Here is a 15,362-nt window from a genome sequence, read left to right as displayed (position 1 = left end):
CAGAGAGAGGTCTTGAATTCAATTCCTAGCAACCACAAGGTGACTCAAAACCATCTCTAGTGGGATCTAATGCCCTCTTTTGGCATAAAGGCATGCTGCAGATAGAGCACTCATATACATATAAAATGAATAAATAAATAAATAAATCTTAAAGAAAACAAGTGATCACTTGGAGTGAGTGATGCTGAGGCCAATGAATCTCATTAGAAAGTCAATTCTGTTGGTTCATTTGCAGGCGACCCAAGAGTCTTCCTGGAACTAGCTCTCCAGAGTGCAATAGCAACTCTTACCTGCAAATGACAAGATTTTTTTTCTCGAACTTTGGAAGCTTCCAGTCTGACTAGATGGGTGCTGGACTCAGAGAAGGGCATAGAAACTGAAACCTTGGGGGGTGGTATGTGCTTGGAGTCCCAGCACTTGGTAGGCTGAGACAGAAGGATTGATGAAAAACTAAGACCAGGCAGTATGGCTAACCTAGCAAGTTCCAGGCCATTCTGGGATAAGAGTGAAACCTTGTCGAACAACAACAACCCCAAACTAACAAAACCAAATCAAAACAGAACCTCAAAATCAAAGCTCAAACCCAAACTATATTCTTTTCTTTTTTCTACTTTTTTTCTTTCTTTCCTCGCTCCTCCTCTTCCTTCTTTTTCTTCTTCTCTCCATGCCTCCCTTCCTTTTTATTAAGTAAGAAAGAGAAAGAAAATTAGAGCTGGAAGAGTCTAGAGCAGGCCTAACCACATTGTCCACTTTGGAGTTGAAGAACCCACACTCCAGCGGTGGAAGGAGCTAAAGGGCTACTGTGTGCAGTTAGACAAGCTATTTGCTCTGTATTTTCCTGAGTGGGCAAGGCTCTCAGGGACCTCTTGGAGGCCAGAACCTAATCAAAGAGGGAGGCTCTCAGGGACCTCTTGGAGGCCAGAACCTAATCCAAGAGGGAGTCTGCAGGACCTCACAGAATGGTCACTGTGCTCTGTATTTCCTCTTCCGTGTTTTATGACTCACATTCATATTGGGAGTTTTCAGGGGGTATTAGATCCTCCTTGTCTGCCCTATTGCTTTCCTGTGTCACTAAATATGTAGCAAAGATGGGCCCGTACAGAGTGTGGAGACTCGGAGTCTGTGCTAATCCTTCAGCAGGCACAAAGAGAAGACTCCCAAAGATTAATCCAGGAGTGGAGTGGCAAATCCCAAACTTTCTTCTCATCTTTTAGGGTGCACAGTAACAAAACCACAGTCCCCTGCTTTAGGTTAGAAATCTGGGTTATGCTAAGAAGCCATTCCTTCCCTTCTCCAGTTTCATCTCTGCTGCTGCGATCAAACACTCGGACCAAAAGCAAATTAGAGAAGAAAGGGGTAATTCCATCTTATTCTTCCAGGTAACACTGTCTGCCACTGAGGGAAGTCAAGGTAGGAACTTGAAGCAGAAACCGTGGAGGCAGGCTGCTTGCTGGCTTGCTTAAACTCATGCTCATCTACCTTTTTTTTTTTTTTTATACAGCTCAGGAATATCAGCCTAGGGATTGATGTTGCCCATAGTGGGCTGAACACTTCTTCATTAGTTAACTATCAAGACACCTGCTTCCAAAATATGTCCACATGATAAATTCTGATCTGGATAATCCTTAATTGAGACGACCTCTGGGCAACTCTAGGCTGTGCTAATCTGACTAGGACATTTCTCTACTTCTAGTACTTAGGGCACAAACTTTTAAGTTCATGCCACTTAGATTGGAACAGGAGCAAATTTCAGAGCAGCAAAAAAGAGGAACAACAGCTGGAACACTGGGCATTAATAATATAACAAAGAAAAAAAGAAACTTTTCATTAGTACTTTTTGATGTCAATTTATTATTTATCCTTTTGCCAATATTCAAACAGTCAGGCAGTCATAAAACATTCAAAAGAGCTTCTAAAACAGCTAGGCATCTGCTTTACTTCAGTTCCTCTTTAGAAATCAGGATATTGGGAACCCTAGTGTTTAGAGGATAGCAGTGTAAAAATACTTGCTGTATCAAAAATATTGCTTGAAGGGCTGGAGAGATGGCTCAGTGGTTAAGAGCCTTTGCTGCTCTTCCATAAGACTGCTTGGTTCCCAGCATCCACATCAGGTGACTCACAAGTGCCTATAACTCCATCTTCAGGAACTCTGAGGTCCTTCTGATTTCACCTCATATTCACACACACACACACACACACACACACACACACACACAATCTTACACATATTGCTTGGCTACAAAATAGAACAAACGTGGTCAAAAAATTTTTATGCTACACCATAGGCAGACAGGCGGACAGAAAGGCAGATAGGCGGACAGGCCATGGTTGGTAAGAGAGTCTACACTGGAAATCAATGATGCACTGTTTCCAGATTTCTGAATCCTCACTTGGTATTATTCTGTTTGAAAGAAGGATGTTGCAAAGGCCCCCTGTTCAGCAATTAGCACCCTGTCAAATCCTGCCAGTCAAGACCACCATGCTGCACCTGGTCTGAGTTTTTCTTAAATGCAGAGGGCAACTGTGATCCAAGCCCTCAGGGGCCTGCTGTGTTCAGAGAAGCATCAGTGCGCATCCTCTAAGCACCAAGTAAGCAGGTCTCCTTAAAGGTAGAGAGGTTTTGCCTAGTCCGAAGACCTGCCAAGCCATTTAAGTTGCTCTGTCCCAGCGACAGAAAAAAATCTCTTCCTGCAGCAGGAAGTCACCCATGGCATCACCATGGTAGAAACAAAACAAACAGAGAGGGAAACACAGACCCCAAAGCCAAACAAAGCCCTTGACTGCCCATTCTTCAGAGGCCCTCTAGCTAGTGTTTCCTTTTCCTTTCCAGGGACTGCCACAGCTGTAGAGGCCATGCTCCCTGATGTAGGCGATGACGGCGTCAGGGAGGAGGTACTTCACGCTCTGCCCTTGGCCCAAGGCTTTCCTCACAAATGTGGCACTGATCTCGTTCTGAACGGGCTCCCTGGCCAGATGAATGTTGTGCTGGAACTGTCGGAGGATGGGAGAGTCCAAGATGTGCCTTTTCGGGTCGTGCCCGCGCCGGCTCACACACACCAAGCCAAACTTCTCCACTATTTCCTGGATGTGCTCGTCTTTCCAGAGGTTGGGGGTGTGGAAGGTCTTCAGGACATCCGCCCCACAGAGGAGTTTCAGTTCGGGGCGTGCAACAGAACAAGGGCGGATCCCAGGGAAGTTACAGGAATCTGAAAGTGATACAGCAACATTATAAGTCATGATTTCGGCAACATCGCTTTTGTTTAATATTGGCAAAGTGTCAAGCTAAGAAAAAGGATTTTGCCTTTTAGCACTCAGTGCTACTACTACAGAGGTCTGTCTGTGATTGCTTCGGACCAGGGCAGAGAGCGTCCCAGAGGAGACCATGCTGTCCCCAGACGTCCATTATCTGATGAGACTTTTAAAGTCCCCATATCAAGAAGATGTGAGCGCTGGACAAGTCACCACTCAGCATCCATTTCAGCCCTTGTTATTATAAGCCAGCCCCCAGCCCTTGTTATTATAAGCCCCGAGGACCTAGCATTTTCATACAAAACTTCATGGCATTTTGTCATTTCATCATCAACAGGCTCTCTGGAAGACAACAAGGTCTCTATGATCCCAGCTGGTGGCCTTTGCATTTTCATTTGCAGTATGACAGAGCTCTAGGGCAGATGGGCAGTGTAGTGGCCTTGTGGAGTCTATTCTAACATTTTTGTGTTCTTAGCATGGTATACTACCAATGTGTGAGGTAACATGTGACCCTCAGAACAAACATAGGAGGTAGGTCTGTTGTGCCCACTCTGCAGGGGAGAAACCAAGGCACAGAGAGGCTAGGAGAGAGCTCATGACCTCAGTTGGGAAGACTGAATGAATGCAAACTGGCAACCAGTTTCCAGGTGGGGCACCTGTAGCTGCGGAGTTCTGCTGCCGCCTGCTGGTGAGAATCTGCATGTTCGTCAAGAACAGGAAGCCCGGGAACACTAGAGAAGGAAGGGATTAGCTGAGTAGCAGCACCATTCATCTGAACAGAAAAGCCATGCCATGCCAGAAGCACATGCTGTGTCCCTGGTGCTTCTGGAAACTGATTCCAGAAGATGGCAAAGGCTGGCCTTCCATCTTTGTCACCCTGAAGACTTGGCAAGGAAGAGATCCCGGGCTGCCACACACTGGGGGTAAACATGGTATAAAGGGTTTGCTAAGGTACAGTGAGATGCTGGAAGGATTTCGGTCATGCAGAGAGGATTGATTTACAAAAAAGCAGGGCCTGCCCTAGGAAAGAAGAGAAGCTGGCAGTCTCTGGGGTTCAGCTGCTGTGGGGCTGACCCTGGCCTCCCCGCCCTGGGCTGGGGACTCTTCACAGCAGCAGACATCATCACACAAAGGGACTCTCCCATGTTGTCGCTTCAGAGTACTGGTCTAGTCAACAACACTGGAACACTCTTAGACTAGTGCCTGCAAGGCTCTCGGTGGCCACAGACAGCCCCAAATGTCTCAGGCTCAGTTCTGGTTCTACTGTTTGGTGGCTCCTGTGACCTCAACTTCCAAATGGGAATGTTAGTAGTGCTCACCTGTGGGGCTATTTAGCATCGAGTGAGTTTATCAAATAAGAAAGGACCACGGTTGGCAGAGTGTTTGTGTTTTAACCGCTTTTCATTCAGTCGCTAATCCATTTTCCTATCCACGTATCTCTCTGTCTCCGCAGAAATATCCATCTAATAAGCATGAATTATCTCTTTATTTCTAGAGCAATAAAGTTGTGCTACAAATTATCCAGTAACTCACGCCTTACTAATTTGGTATGGGTTTGTATTTTCCAACAGCTGTGAGGATTTGCTCTAATTCTTATTTATTGAATCACTGCAGGATAGTAAGAGACCAGGGTTTGGCGTTTCAAACAACTGGCTCAATGATACTCATTTGATTTCAGCATCTCCTGGGACCTGGGGCATATCTGCTGTTTCTACATGTCATGGAATAGACAAGACACTTTGTCTTCTCCTACTGTTCCCCCTCTTTGTGTATTTATGTGTGTGTGTGTGGGTGGGTGGGTGCGCGCGCACATGCATGCATGTACACACACCAGAAGGGGATGTTGAATTTCTCCCTCTATTACTTTCTTTGTGTTATTCCATTGAGGCAGGGCCTGGAGCTTATCACTTCTGAGCCAGGCTCACTGCCAGCAAGCCCTAGCAATATTCCTGTTTCCCATCCCCCATGGCGAGGGCTACAGGTATACATAGCTGCATCTGTCTTTTTACATAGGTGTTAGGACCTGAACAGTCATGTCCTCACACTGGCACGGCAAGCATGCGGCCATCTCCCCAGGTTCTCCTAGTGGGTTCTGTGGCGAAATTTTTGACATTTCAGCTTCCACATTAGACACGGATTCATTAATATCGACAGAAAGAAATAATATTCACTTTGAGCTGTGACTAGAAAGGATTGCGCTCTGCCCCTCAATCAAAGGCACGTCTGTGAGGTTGGATAGTCCCTGTTATCCCGAGACAAGACAGTGAAGTGATCAACTCTCATGGCTACATGTGCCTCCACCACAACTCTGGGCTCATAGCGCCCCTTCAAACTCATTCATATACATGCTACAGACCAAGTAAGTGTCCAAGTCCAAATATGTAATTCAAGAATAAAGGCTGGAGGATGGAGAGATGCTCGGCAGTTAAGAGTACTGGCTGCTCTTCCAGAGGACCCTCAGCACCCATAGAATGGCTTACAACTGTCTCTAACTTCAGTTGTAAGAGGATCCAATGCCCTCTTCTGGCCCCTGCGGGAACAGTACGTGCGTGGAGTACAGACATGCATGCAGGCACTACTCCCCACCAAATAAACAATGAAAACTAAATAGCGGTTGCAGTGTGACCTGCCTGACAGCCACACAGTGACACAGTGGGAGGTCTGTGGGTATCTGGTGAGCAGTCCACTCTGATGTAGCTGCAGACTCTGAAAAGCAGATGGGCTAAGCTTATACAAGCAGCAGGGAAAATACCTTAGAACCTAGGAGCCTGAGTGTTTGGTGTCCTTAGCTAATGGCCTTGACAAAGAGCAGTCTCAAGGTGAGTCAGTCTTGGATGTACAATTCAGATCTCTTGGGACCCTGGGAAAGTGACCTTGCCTGTGGGCCTATTTCTTCGGCTGTAAGATGGGGATAGTAAAGGCTCCCTGGAAGGAACAGAAAGTAACAGGCAGAGAGAAAGCCTGTCAGCTGAGGGGTACGACTACAGCCATGGACAATGACATGCAACTGGCACACTATGGGAGATCTACATAGGAGGACAATAGAGCTGAACCCAGGAATGACACTTGACAGTCAGCACCCAAACTAACCATCCCCAGTGAAATAGGCACAAGACTGGGCACTTGCTGTTTTTACAGAGAGAGAGCTCTCTGAGCCAGGCTCAGCCCTATCAGTCCAGGGCAGGGCCACCCTTACAGACCAAAGACAGGCTGCTGTTAAAGGGCCTGAGGTGTCACCCTTCCAGTGTGCCACCTGAGCAGCCGGGATCACAGCATTCCATATGAGGACAGCTGAGTCCAAAGAGGCTGCCAATTACAGAGGTGACAGGAGGCTCAGATCTGGCTGCCACCAGTGCTGAGTTCAGCATGTAATCTGCCATCCCAGACTGTGACAACGTACAATAAAACACACAGCTCCTCAAGTGCCCCTTAGAAATAAATATGTCACTGGTAACATATGTGCTGTCCCATCAAAATCAAAGCTTATGCTGAGAAAAGCCCACCTTCCTGTTTGAAAATGTTCATTTTTAATTTTTTTCCTTTTCTGATGATGAACATGAAATGTATGTTCCCGACGGAACATATGGAAACTGCAAGTGTTGAAACTGAAAACAACAACAGCAATCCATCAGTCTGACTCTGGTTCCACAGCCATCAACATTTTGGTGTATGTTCGCAGTTTCCATATTGAGTTAGACACACCAACAGTATGGAATTGCGCTTGTTTCCCTCTGAAGTTATGCACACACGATCATATGATGGCTCTCTCACTTTCCCAGGGTTTCTCAATCTCCTTGAAACTTCTGGTGTGGATTCTTTCGATGCATACAGTGTAATTTACTCAGCGTTCCTCTATATTTAAATTCTTAGTTGCTTTTATTTTCTGCCATTGTAAAAACTGCTGCACTCGTTAGACATGATGGTATAGACCTGCAATCTCAGCTACTGAAGGGGCTGAGGCAGGGGGATTGCAAATTCGAGGCCTGCCTTAGATATGAGGGTCTCATTAAGTTGCTGACCTTTAAGTGAGACCCTGTCACAAGATTAAAAGTAAATAAAAAAAAAGGTGTGTGTGTGTGTGTGTGGCTAGGTATTTATTGGGGGCCAAGTACCTGTAGCAGATAGGTCAGAGAGCCCTAGGAGAGAAGCTATTGCTATTACTCTGCTAATAGGACACAGTATTAAACCAGCTCCTAATGATGTCTCATTATATCCATAGATCAGTGCATCTCTCAACCCTCATCAGAGAAGCTTCTGTTTTGCAGAATATGGTGATTAACACAGAGACTCACAACTGGTCAAGATTCAGACAATAAGAGACTGTGGAATGTTCAGCCTTAAAAGTAATATCTATTATCACACACCCCTCCTCCCAAGGCTCAGGGTTCATTTTAGAAGACGGGGCAGCAAAACTGACAGAGGCAGTGGATGACCACAAACAAACAGGGTTTGGCAGGCACAGCAGGGCAGGCATGCACACATGAACTCATAGGTATTGCTACTGTGCGCACAAGTCCTGTGCAAGCTCAAGTCGGACGAGTGTCAGCATGGCGGGGGCAGGTGGGCAGTTCCGCGCCTAACTGAGAAGCTATTGACAGTGAGAGCTGGCGGTCTATAAGAGTGTGGCCCCTGGTAGTCTAATGTGCTCCAGTGGATGGCTACACACTCAAGACGACATGGGAATCACTAACGGGCTTGATGTTTTTAAAAGTATTTTATTTTAGGTGCATACATGTGCCTAAGTGTATGTATGTGTACCATGCGTGTGAAAGAGCCTACTGAGGTCAGAAGAGAAATCACTTCCCCTGAAACTGGAATTACAGACAGTTGTGAGCAGCCATGTGGGTGCTGGGAATCAAATCCCAGTCTTCTGCATGAACAGTAAGTGCTCCTAATGACTGAACCATCTCTCGAGCTCCACTTCATGGGCTTAAAACAATGAGGACAAAAAGTTGGGTGGGTATGAAATGGGGGAGTGGATATGGGAGGAGATGGGTGAGGAAGATAAATATGTTCAAGATACAAGGTATGAAATTCTTTTTTTTTTTTTTTTTTTTTTTTTTTGGTTTTTCGAGACAGGGTTTCTCTGTGGCTTTGGAGCCTGTCCTGGAACTAGCTCTTGTAGACCAGGCTGGTCTCGAACTCACAGAGATCCGCCTACCTCTGCCTCCCAAGTGCTGGGATTAAAGGCGTGCGCCACCACCGCCCGGCAAGGTATGAAATTCTTGAGAATTAATAAAATAGTTTTTAAAATGGGGATGGGCAGCAGGTATGTTAGTGCATGCCTTTAATCTCAGCACTGGGAAGGCAGAGTCAGGGATACATAGTGAGATCTGGTTTCATAACACAAACAGCAACAAAAGCGAGACATGGTGGAAAATGCGTTTATGTCCAACGTCTGGGAGCCTGAGGCAGGTGGACACGAACCCAAACAGGGTCTTAGGGATGGCAACCCCCAGAGAAATGAAGAGGGAACAGATGTGGGGGGAGGCTCTGATAGAAGGTGAAGTCATAAATTTAGCAGTTAAGGCTTCACTGGGAGTATGGATTCTGAACGACTCTCAGGACAGTCAGTTTCTGACGGGGAGGAGTAGGTTCCAAGCGGAGCAGAATGGGTTCTGTGAGCACCTGCAGAGAGGCAATCCAAGAGCTATGGTTCAGTATGCCATCCCAGTTTGCCTCTGGCTGCCCCGCCTCTCCCTGGAGTCCCTGATACAGTATCCCCAGTCTACTGTGTCCCATGGCTACTACACGATCCTGCTCTGACATCTCTGCCTTGAAATGCTCTAACCTCCACAGCCCACTGGTCCTGTGCACACGGGTGTAACTGTCTGCTCCTACACACAACAGCCGTTCACACTAATGCCTGCATTTCTCTTTACCCCATAGCTTGTGTAAACACTAAGCATCCCACTATTGGCGTCCTTCCCACTCAGGGAGGTCTGGGGAGTGATCTGGCAATTCTTGTTTCTAACAAGACTCATGGTAATTCTGCTGTGTATAATCTTTGATCAGCATCTGAGGGCTCCATGGCAACTTTAGGATCTGGGGACATCCTCAAGTCCTTTCCGAGGTGAGTTTGGGAGTGCTCTCAGAATTCTGAGGACCAGCAGACACCATAAGAGTGCCATGGTTAAAAAGTGGTAGGCTTTGTCCTTTTCTCAAAGTCACAATGCACAGAGACACGGCAAAGGTTCTGCAAAAGCCTGCAGTGAAGTTCTGTTGGAGGTGCAGCTACCCTTGGAAGTCGTGAACCCTTTTCCTATGAAAGTGTTCACCAACTGGAGTTGGGAACCCTGAACTACACACACGGCCTGCTGGAATTTCAGCCAGTGGGGTCAGCGACTCCCAGCTTATGTTACATCCTTCCCTCCCACGCCCATCCTACACTCCCGAGTATTTGCAGGAGAGAGCCATGCCTTTGACCCTTGACACCGGGACTTTGCATACTCTGAAATCACAGGACTTGCCTCTACCAAGCAAGAAAAGAGAAAATAGAGCTCAGGGTTTCCCAGTTTAAAAAGATAACCCAAGAGAGCCTCAAGCTCCCCTAAAATTAAGCTTCTTTCTTTGAGTGGCTGCTAGGAACTGTTAGTCTCTCGTCCAAATCTTATCCTTTTCAACTCAAAAGGCTAAGGTTTATAAAGAACCCCAGCACCAGTCACCAGTTTGTCCCTGTGTGGCCCTCACTGTAATTCATGTCATGAGCACAAGTCACAGGGTGGTTAAACTCCTTTGGGAAGTAAATCTCAAATTAGCACAATTAATGGGGTTGGGGTGGGAGTGGGGAAGGCAGGGTGTCCGAAATGACATTTTGACTTTGGAGATCTCTCCTCTCTCTCCTCTCCTCTCCTCTCCTCTCCTCTCCTCTCCTCTCCTCTCCTCTCCTCTCCTCTCCTCTCCTCTCCTCTCCTCCCCTCCCCTCCCCTCCCCTCCCCTCCCCTCCCCTCCCCTCCCCTTCCCTCCCTTCCCCTCCCCTCCCCTCCCCCCCCTCTCTCCATACACTACCAGGCAGGTCTCAAGTTCTAGTTCATGCTGAGAGGGTTGGACAAACCCCTAGGTTCATCAGTCTTTACCTGAATCCCATCGTAGACAAGGGAGTTGGCACCCACCTGCGGAGGCTGATGGTGTTTTGCTGGGGTCTGGGTCTTCCATCTGGGCTGAGGATTTGAGCAGCTCGCTGTGATGGTGCCTGTTGTGTAAACACAAGGGCTCAGGTGTGCTGTATTCTAGACCCCCAACATCATCCCAGAGTCTCAGAATTTAAGACTTGCTCCTACACATCTTAGACCATTCCCTGAATATGGAGGATCCGCCACATGTCAGGTGGTGCTCCAGGGGTAAGACAGGAAGCAGATGCCACAGAGAGTCCTATTCCGTTCACGTTACCACATTCTGCACAAACTGGGTGGAAGCAGGCAGCCTGACGCTGCCCCGCCCGTGCATCTCAGCAATGCCCTATTGGAAACACAGGTGTTAGTGTTGAGTAGGTGCCCAAGGCAGTGGCTCTCAAAACAGAGAGATGTAAGCCGGGTGGTGGCGCACACCTTTAATCCTAGCACTTAGAAAGCAAGAGGAGGTGGATCTCTGTGAGTTCGAGGCCAGTCTGGTCTACATAGTGAGTTTCAGGACAGCCAGAGCAACACAGAGAAACCCTGTCTCAAAAAGCCAAAAGACAAACAAAACAACAACAACCCTCCCCCCCCCCCAAAAAAAAAACCAAAACAGACAAATGTAAGTTTGAACATGCATTTTCCTTTGGAAAGCAGTAAGTGGTAATGCCTGATTTCAGAATTCTGAAGGTAAATGAGCTGTGTATAGTAAGCCCTGGAAGGTGTGGCCTCCAACTGGCTCCAGAACACACATCATAGTTGTGTTTTAAAATGCTATGTGTGGTGGCTAAGAACCTGGGCTTGGAGAGAGACAGCTGGGATTGGATCCCAACCCCCACACTGCCGGCTGTCACCCTAATGAATGACTTCAAGTCTCAGTCAGCACGGATGGGTCCTCGTGTGCAAATGGGGAGTGACGGCAGTGCCGCCCACAAGGGGTAGTTATGAAGATGAAGGGAGTTAATCCAAGCGAAGTCACAGAGCATGTTAGGGATGATCAGACTTATGCAAATTTGACATGCTCAATTTTAAGCAATCTATCTTCAAATTGAGACTCCGGCACTTCCTTTTCTCAGCAAACATAGGTAACCTCAGCACTCCCGTGTGAGCCAATTTATCTTCCACTGTCCCTGTACTCGAGGGAGCACTGTTAGGGCTGTGTTTCAGAGAGGCCATTTACTTTCAGGACTCCGTTCCTTGGGGCGGTATTGGTCCTGGATGGCTCTTTGCTGCCTGCCTGAGGGGTATGCCAGTGTGCCCAGTCCTAAGTCTCTAAACTGACCCTAACAGTGTGGCTTCTTTCTTGCCCAGGGATGCCCCAGCAAAGGGTAGCTATGGCAAGAGAAAAGTCAGTCACCTCACACTCCCGGCCAGCATCATCGTTCAGAGCAGTGGCTCTCAACCTTCCTAATGCTGCGGCCCTTTCATACAGTTCCTCACGGTGTGCTGACCCACAACCATAACATTATTCTCATTGCTACTTCATAAGTATAATTTTGCCCCTGTTATGAGTCAGAATGTAGATATCTGTGCTTGCTGATGGTCTTAGGTGACTCCTATGAAGGGTCATCTGATCCCCTAAGGGGCCATGACCCACAGGTTGAGAACCTCTGTTTTAGAGGCTGGCTCTGGTATGGTTTCAGAGCCTAGGGGCTGGTGCTTCGTCTATTATTCGCTGTGTGACTGTGATCATCTGAGCATCTCTGAGCCTCCAGCTTCTCATCTGTAAAATGCAGACATTGGTCATGTTTGCAGTGGGATCATGAGGTGATGGGGGTGGAGGACAGACTACAGGAAGTGGCTGTTTCCACAACACGGGGAAAAGTTACTGTTGTGGCTGGTGACTAAGTGTACTCTCTGAGGCTTGTGTGCTGAAGGCTTGGGCCGCAGCTGTAGATCCAGTCATTAAAAGATGGGCTCTCATCTAACCAGTGCTGGCTACTGGCACGTTTGTGAGTTGATGGCATTCTTAGGAGATGACTGAAGCTCTGGAAGGTGAGGTCTAGCTGGAGAAAGTAGGTCACTTGGGGAGATGACCTTGGGGACCTGGGCCTTATTCTGGGCTCCAGTCTCTCTGCTTCCTGGCCACCGGGAGATGAGTTAGTTGGCTCCACCACACCCCTCCACCTTGATGTCCTACCCTACGATGGGGTGGAGATAGCGATGCTGGATGAGGGCTGGAAACTTTCAAAGTGTAAGGAAAAAGACGATTTCTCACTAAACGGTTTCTTTTAGTTATTTCCCACTGTAAGGAAAAAGTGACATGCCCAGCACCCACCAACGGCTCTCTCATTAAAGTTGGCCGAGACTTTATGGCACTGGCAAAAATGCCAACATCATCAGAATACAGAGTCTCCACTGAGTCCCTGAGTGAGCTGATAGCACAGTGACCTTTGGAATGCCACGTTGTAAATCCACTGTGACCACATCAAGAGGACACTAAACGCAGCAGATGTTCAGGCTGAGTTCTACCACGATCCTAAAACCACTTGACTTTACAATTTTAGCCTGATTTTTAACCTTTGAAAAACGTCTTAATCAGCTATCTGTTGAAAGAAACTGTTGACTCCGTTGGCTAAGTCTCAAGCACAACAGCATAACCTAAATCATCTGGGACCCTGAAATAGACGCCTGTGGTTAGTGTCTGTGCCAGCGAGCGGAAAGCCCTGGCCTGGGAGAGAACCTTAAAGAAAGTTTTCCAAGTGATTTTGGCAGCCAGGGCTGTGACCATGTGTCAATGCTCTTTAAGAGGCTCTCAACACCGATCAGAATCCTGATTCTCTCATTCAGTGACTGAAGCTGTGGGACTCAAGCCTAGACAGCTATTAGAACCACCAGGAGCGGCTGAAAAACTGGATCATTCCCCTCGTCACCCAGACTGGTGAGATGGCAATCTCTGGGGTGGGTGGGACATGGGTGGTGGACCTAGGGTGTCCCCTGTGTGTCCAGTGTCCAGAAGCATTGAGCAAAGGGCATAGGGAAAGAGGAGAATGAGTGCTTGGCAGTGGCTCTGCTCACATGGGCAATCCGCAGCAGAAGTAGTAGTGACACGGAATTGCTATGCCATCACCTCTTTGTCTGTGAATGGTTTTCTGGATTTGAGGACAGACCACAGCCAGCAGTAGGGCTGTAGGGAGGGCAGGTGGCATTAGTTAGCACCTACCACCCACCAGCTGACCTGCCTGCACCATCTCATCAAACCCACATGGTGTCCTGTGAGCTAGGTGAGGCTGTTCTCATTTTACTGAGGTTCAGGGAGGACAAATCACTTTCATCAAGCCATTCAGTCAAATGTGGCTTCAAAGCCTACGTCCCAGGCAACTGTGGCTCTCATAGGGAGAGGGAGAAGGGCCTAGTCACTGAGTACTTACTAAAGCTAAGTGGTTTGCTGGATAATCTGCTGTCTTGCGTCTGTTCTCAGCCTGGAGAAGTGAGTGGTGAGAAAGGCACATTTAAAAAGGATGTTCTAGGTGCAGGTGTGAGTGTGAGAGTTGGCTTACCCCAAAGGAGGGTTAAAAGGAAGAGGTCATGCATCCGCGCGGTTACTAAACACTTGACCTATCAGTTTGGCAGCAGGTTCTAAGATGGCACTGGAGCTGCTGAATGCTCTGTGGTCCTTTCCCTAACAGAAGGTGTAGGACCTGTATGATTGCACAGGACACAGCCCTACAGTGCCTTCTAGCAGAGCAGCCTGTAACCAGTGATGAGGCAGGCCTGCCTTACTCCCCTTCAACACCAAGGCAGTGACCTGCTGCCCTAAAGCACAGGGCTGGTCCAGGGATTTCAAATGGCTGTGGACTATGCTGAACACTACTAAGAATTCAAAAGACAAAAGATAATCTATCTATCTATTAACTATCTATGCTCTTAAAATAAGTCCTTCCCAAGGCCTTCACTTTTACATTAGAGTCTATGTTTAACAAATAAGAAGAAAAGATGGCTATTATATAGGTTCAGTTTTCAAACTTGTCAATGACGAGAAGTTAAGGCCCCAGGTACCGAAGGCGATGTGTTGGCTCTAGGACAGGAAAGTCGTTTTAAAAAATCTTCTTTCAATTATACTGTCTTCATTTTGCAAGTGATAAAGAGGTCTCAGACAGGTTAAGTCACATGTTCAAGGTCACAGAGGTGCTAAATGGTAACAGTGGGCCTGACGCTGGAGCCCTTGGAATCAAGAATGTCCCCAAAGCCAGAAGCTGCTCATTTATTTTTGCCCAGAGACCCCTCTGAAAACATGACTCTGCAGGTCTCTCTCTCTGGAAGCAGAGGCATTTCTCTGGGTCCTGGCTGGGGTCACCTCAGCATCTGTCCTACCCTTCCAGTCTGCATTTGTTATTACAAAAACACACAACTCCTGTTACCTCAGCACCTTCACCGTTTCCGTCCACTGGGCCTGCTCGCTCTCCCACGGGTCCACCCGAATCCAGTCAGACGTCTGCAGGGCCAGCCGGGCCATGGCTACTCGGTGATGGGAGGCCACCAGGTCTTTTTTTCCATAGCTGTCATTGACAGGTGAGATGATACCCTCGACCACCTGGTACAGTCCTAGGCAGGGGAGAATGGGGGACGCCATGCATGAGGAAAGATACTGGCCACCTGGCAGCACAGCGTAGGCTGGTGCTCAGGGTTTACACCTCATCCTGCATGTGAGCAGACATGGCCTCTTGGCGGACCTAGGGCTTGCAAGCAAGGACCAGTGACCCGTGCTTCCCCTCTAGTGTCTTCAACAACTTAAGATGGTACTTTATTGAGAGGAAGCTGTGAGGTGGGGGTTAGGGCAGCAGATCATAGGACAAATAGCATCATGATGCGTTTGATGAACATCACAAGGTGCCTTTCTGTAGGGCATTGTATTTGTTTAGTCTTATCCCAAGAAGAGGATTCTGGGCTGGAAAACAAAGGGAGGAAATGCTGGTTAGTCTTTGGCAACTTGACACAAACTAAAGTCGTCTGGGAAGAGGGAACCTCTTTGTGGGATAATCTTTTTGTGTACTGTGAAGA

General features: G+C 47.7%; 1 protein-coding gene across 1 annotated transcript in view; it reads right to left on the bottom strand.

Moving 5' to 3' along the window:
- Positions 1 to 1,867: 1,867 nt before the first annotated feature.
- The window catches only part of Nmnat3 (nicotinamide nucleotide adenylyltransferase 3), a 120,983-nt gene continuing 107,488 nt past the window's right edge, over positions 1,868 to 15,362 (bottom strand). Inside the window, exons 3-5 of the mRNA XM_057768045.1 lie at positions 14,723 to 14,906; positions 10,362 to 10,441; positions 1,868 to 3,206 (exon numbers count right to left, since the gene is read on the bottom strand). Of these exons, the coding sequence (XP_057624028.1) occupies positions 2,803 to 3,206; positions 10,362 to 10,441; positions 14,723 to 14,906 (668 nt within the window). The 3' untranslated portion in view covers positions 1,868 to 2,802. The remainder of the gene's footprint in view (positions 3,207 to 10,361; positions 10,442 to 14,722; positions 14,907 to 15,362) is intronic.

This window comes from Chionomys nivalis, chromosome 4 (assembly GCF_950005125.1).
Source record: "Chionomys nivalis chromosome 4, mChiNiv1.1, whole genome shotgun sequence".
NCBI lineage: Eukaryota > Metazoa > Chordata > Mammalia > Rodentia > Cricetidae > Chionomys > Chionomys nivalis.
The sequence above is the reverse complement of the archived record's forward strand: the minus strand, read 5'-3'. Positions and strand labels throughout refer to the sequence as shown.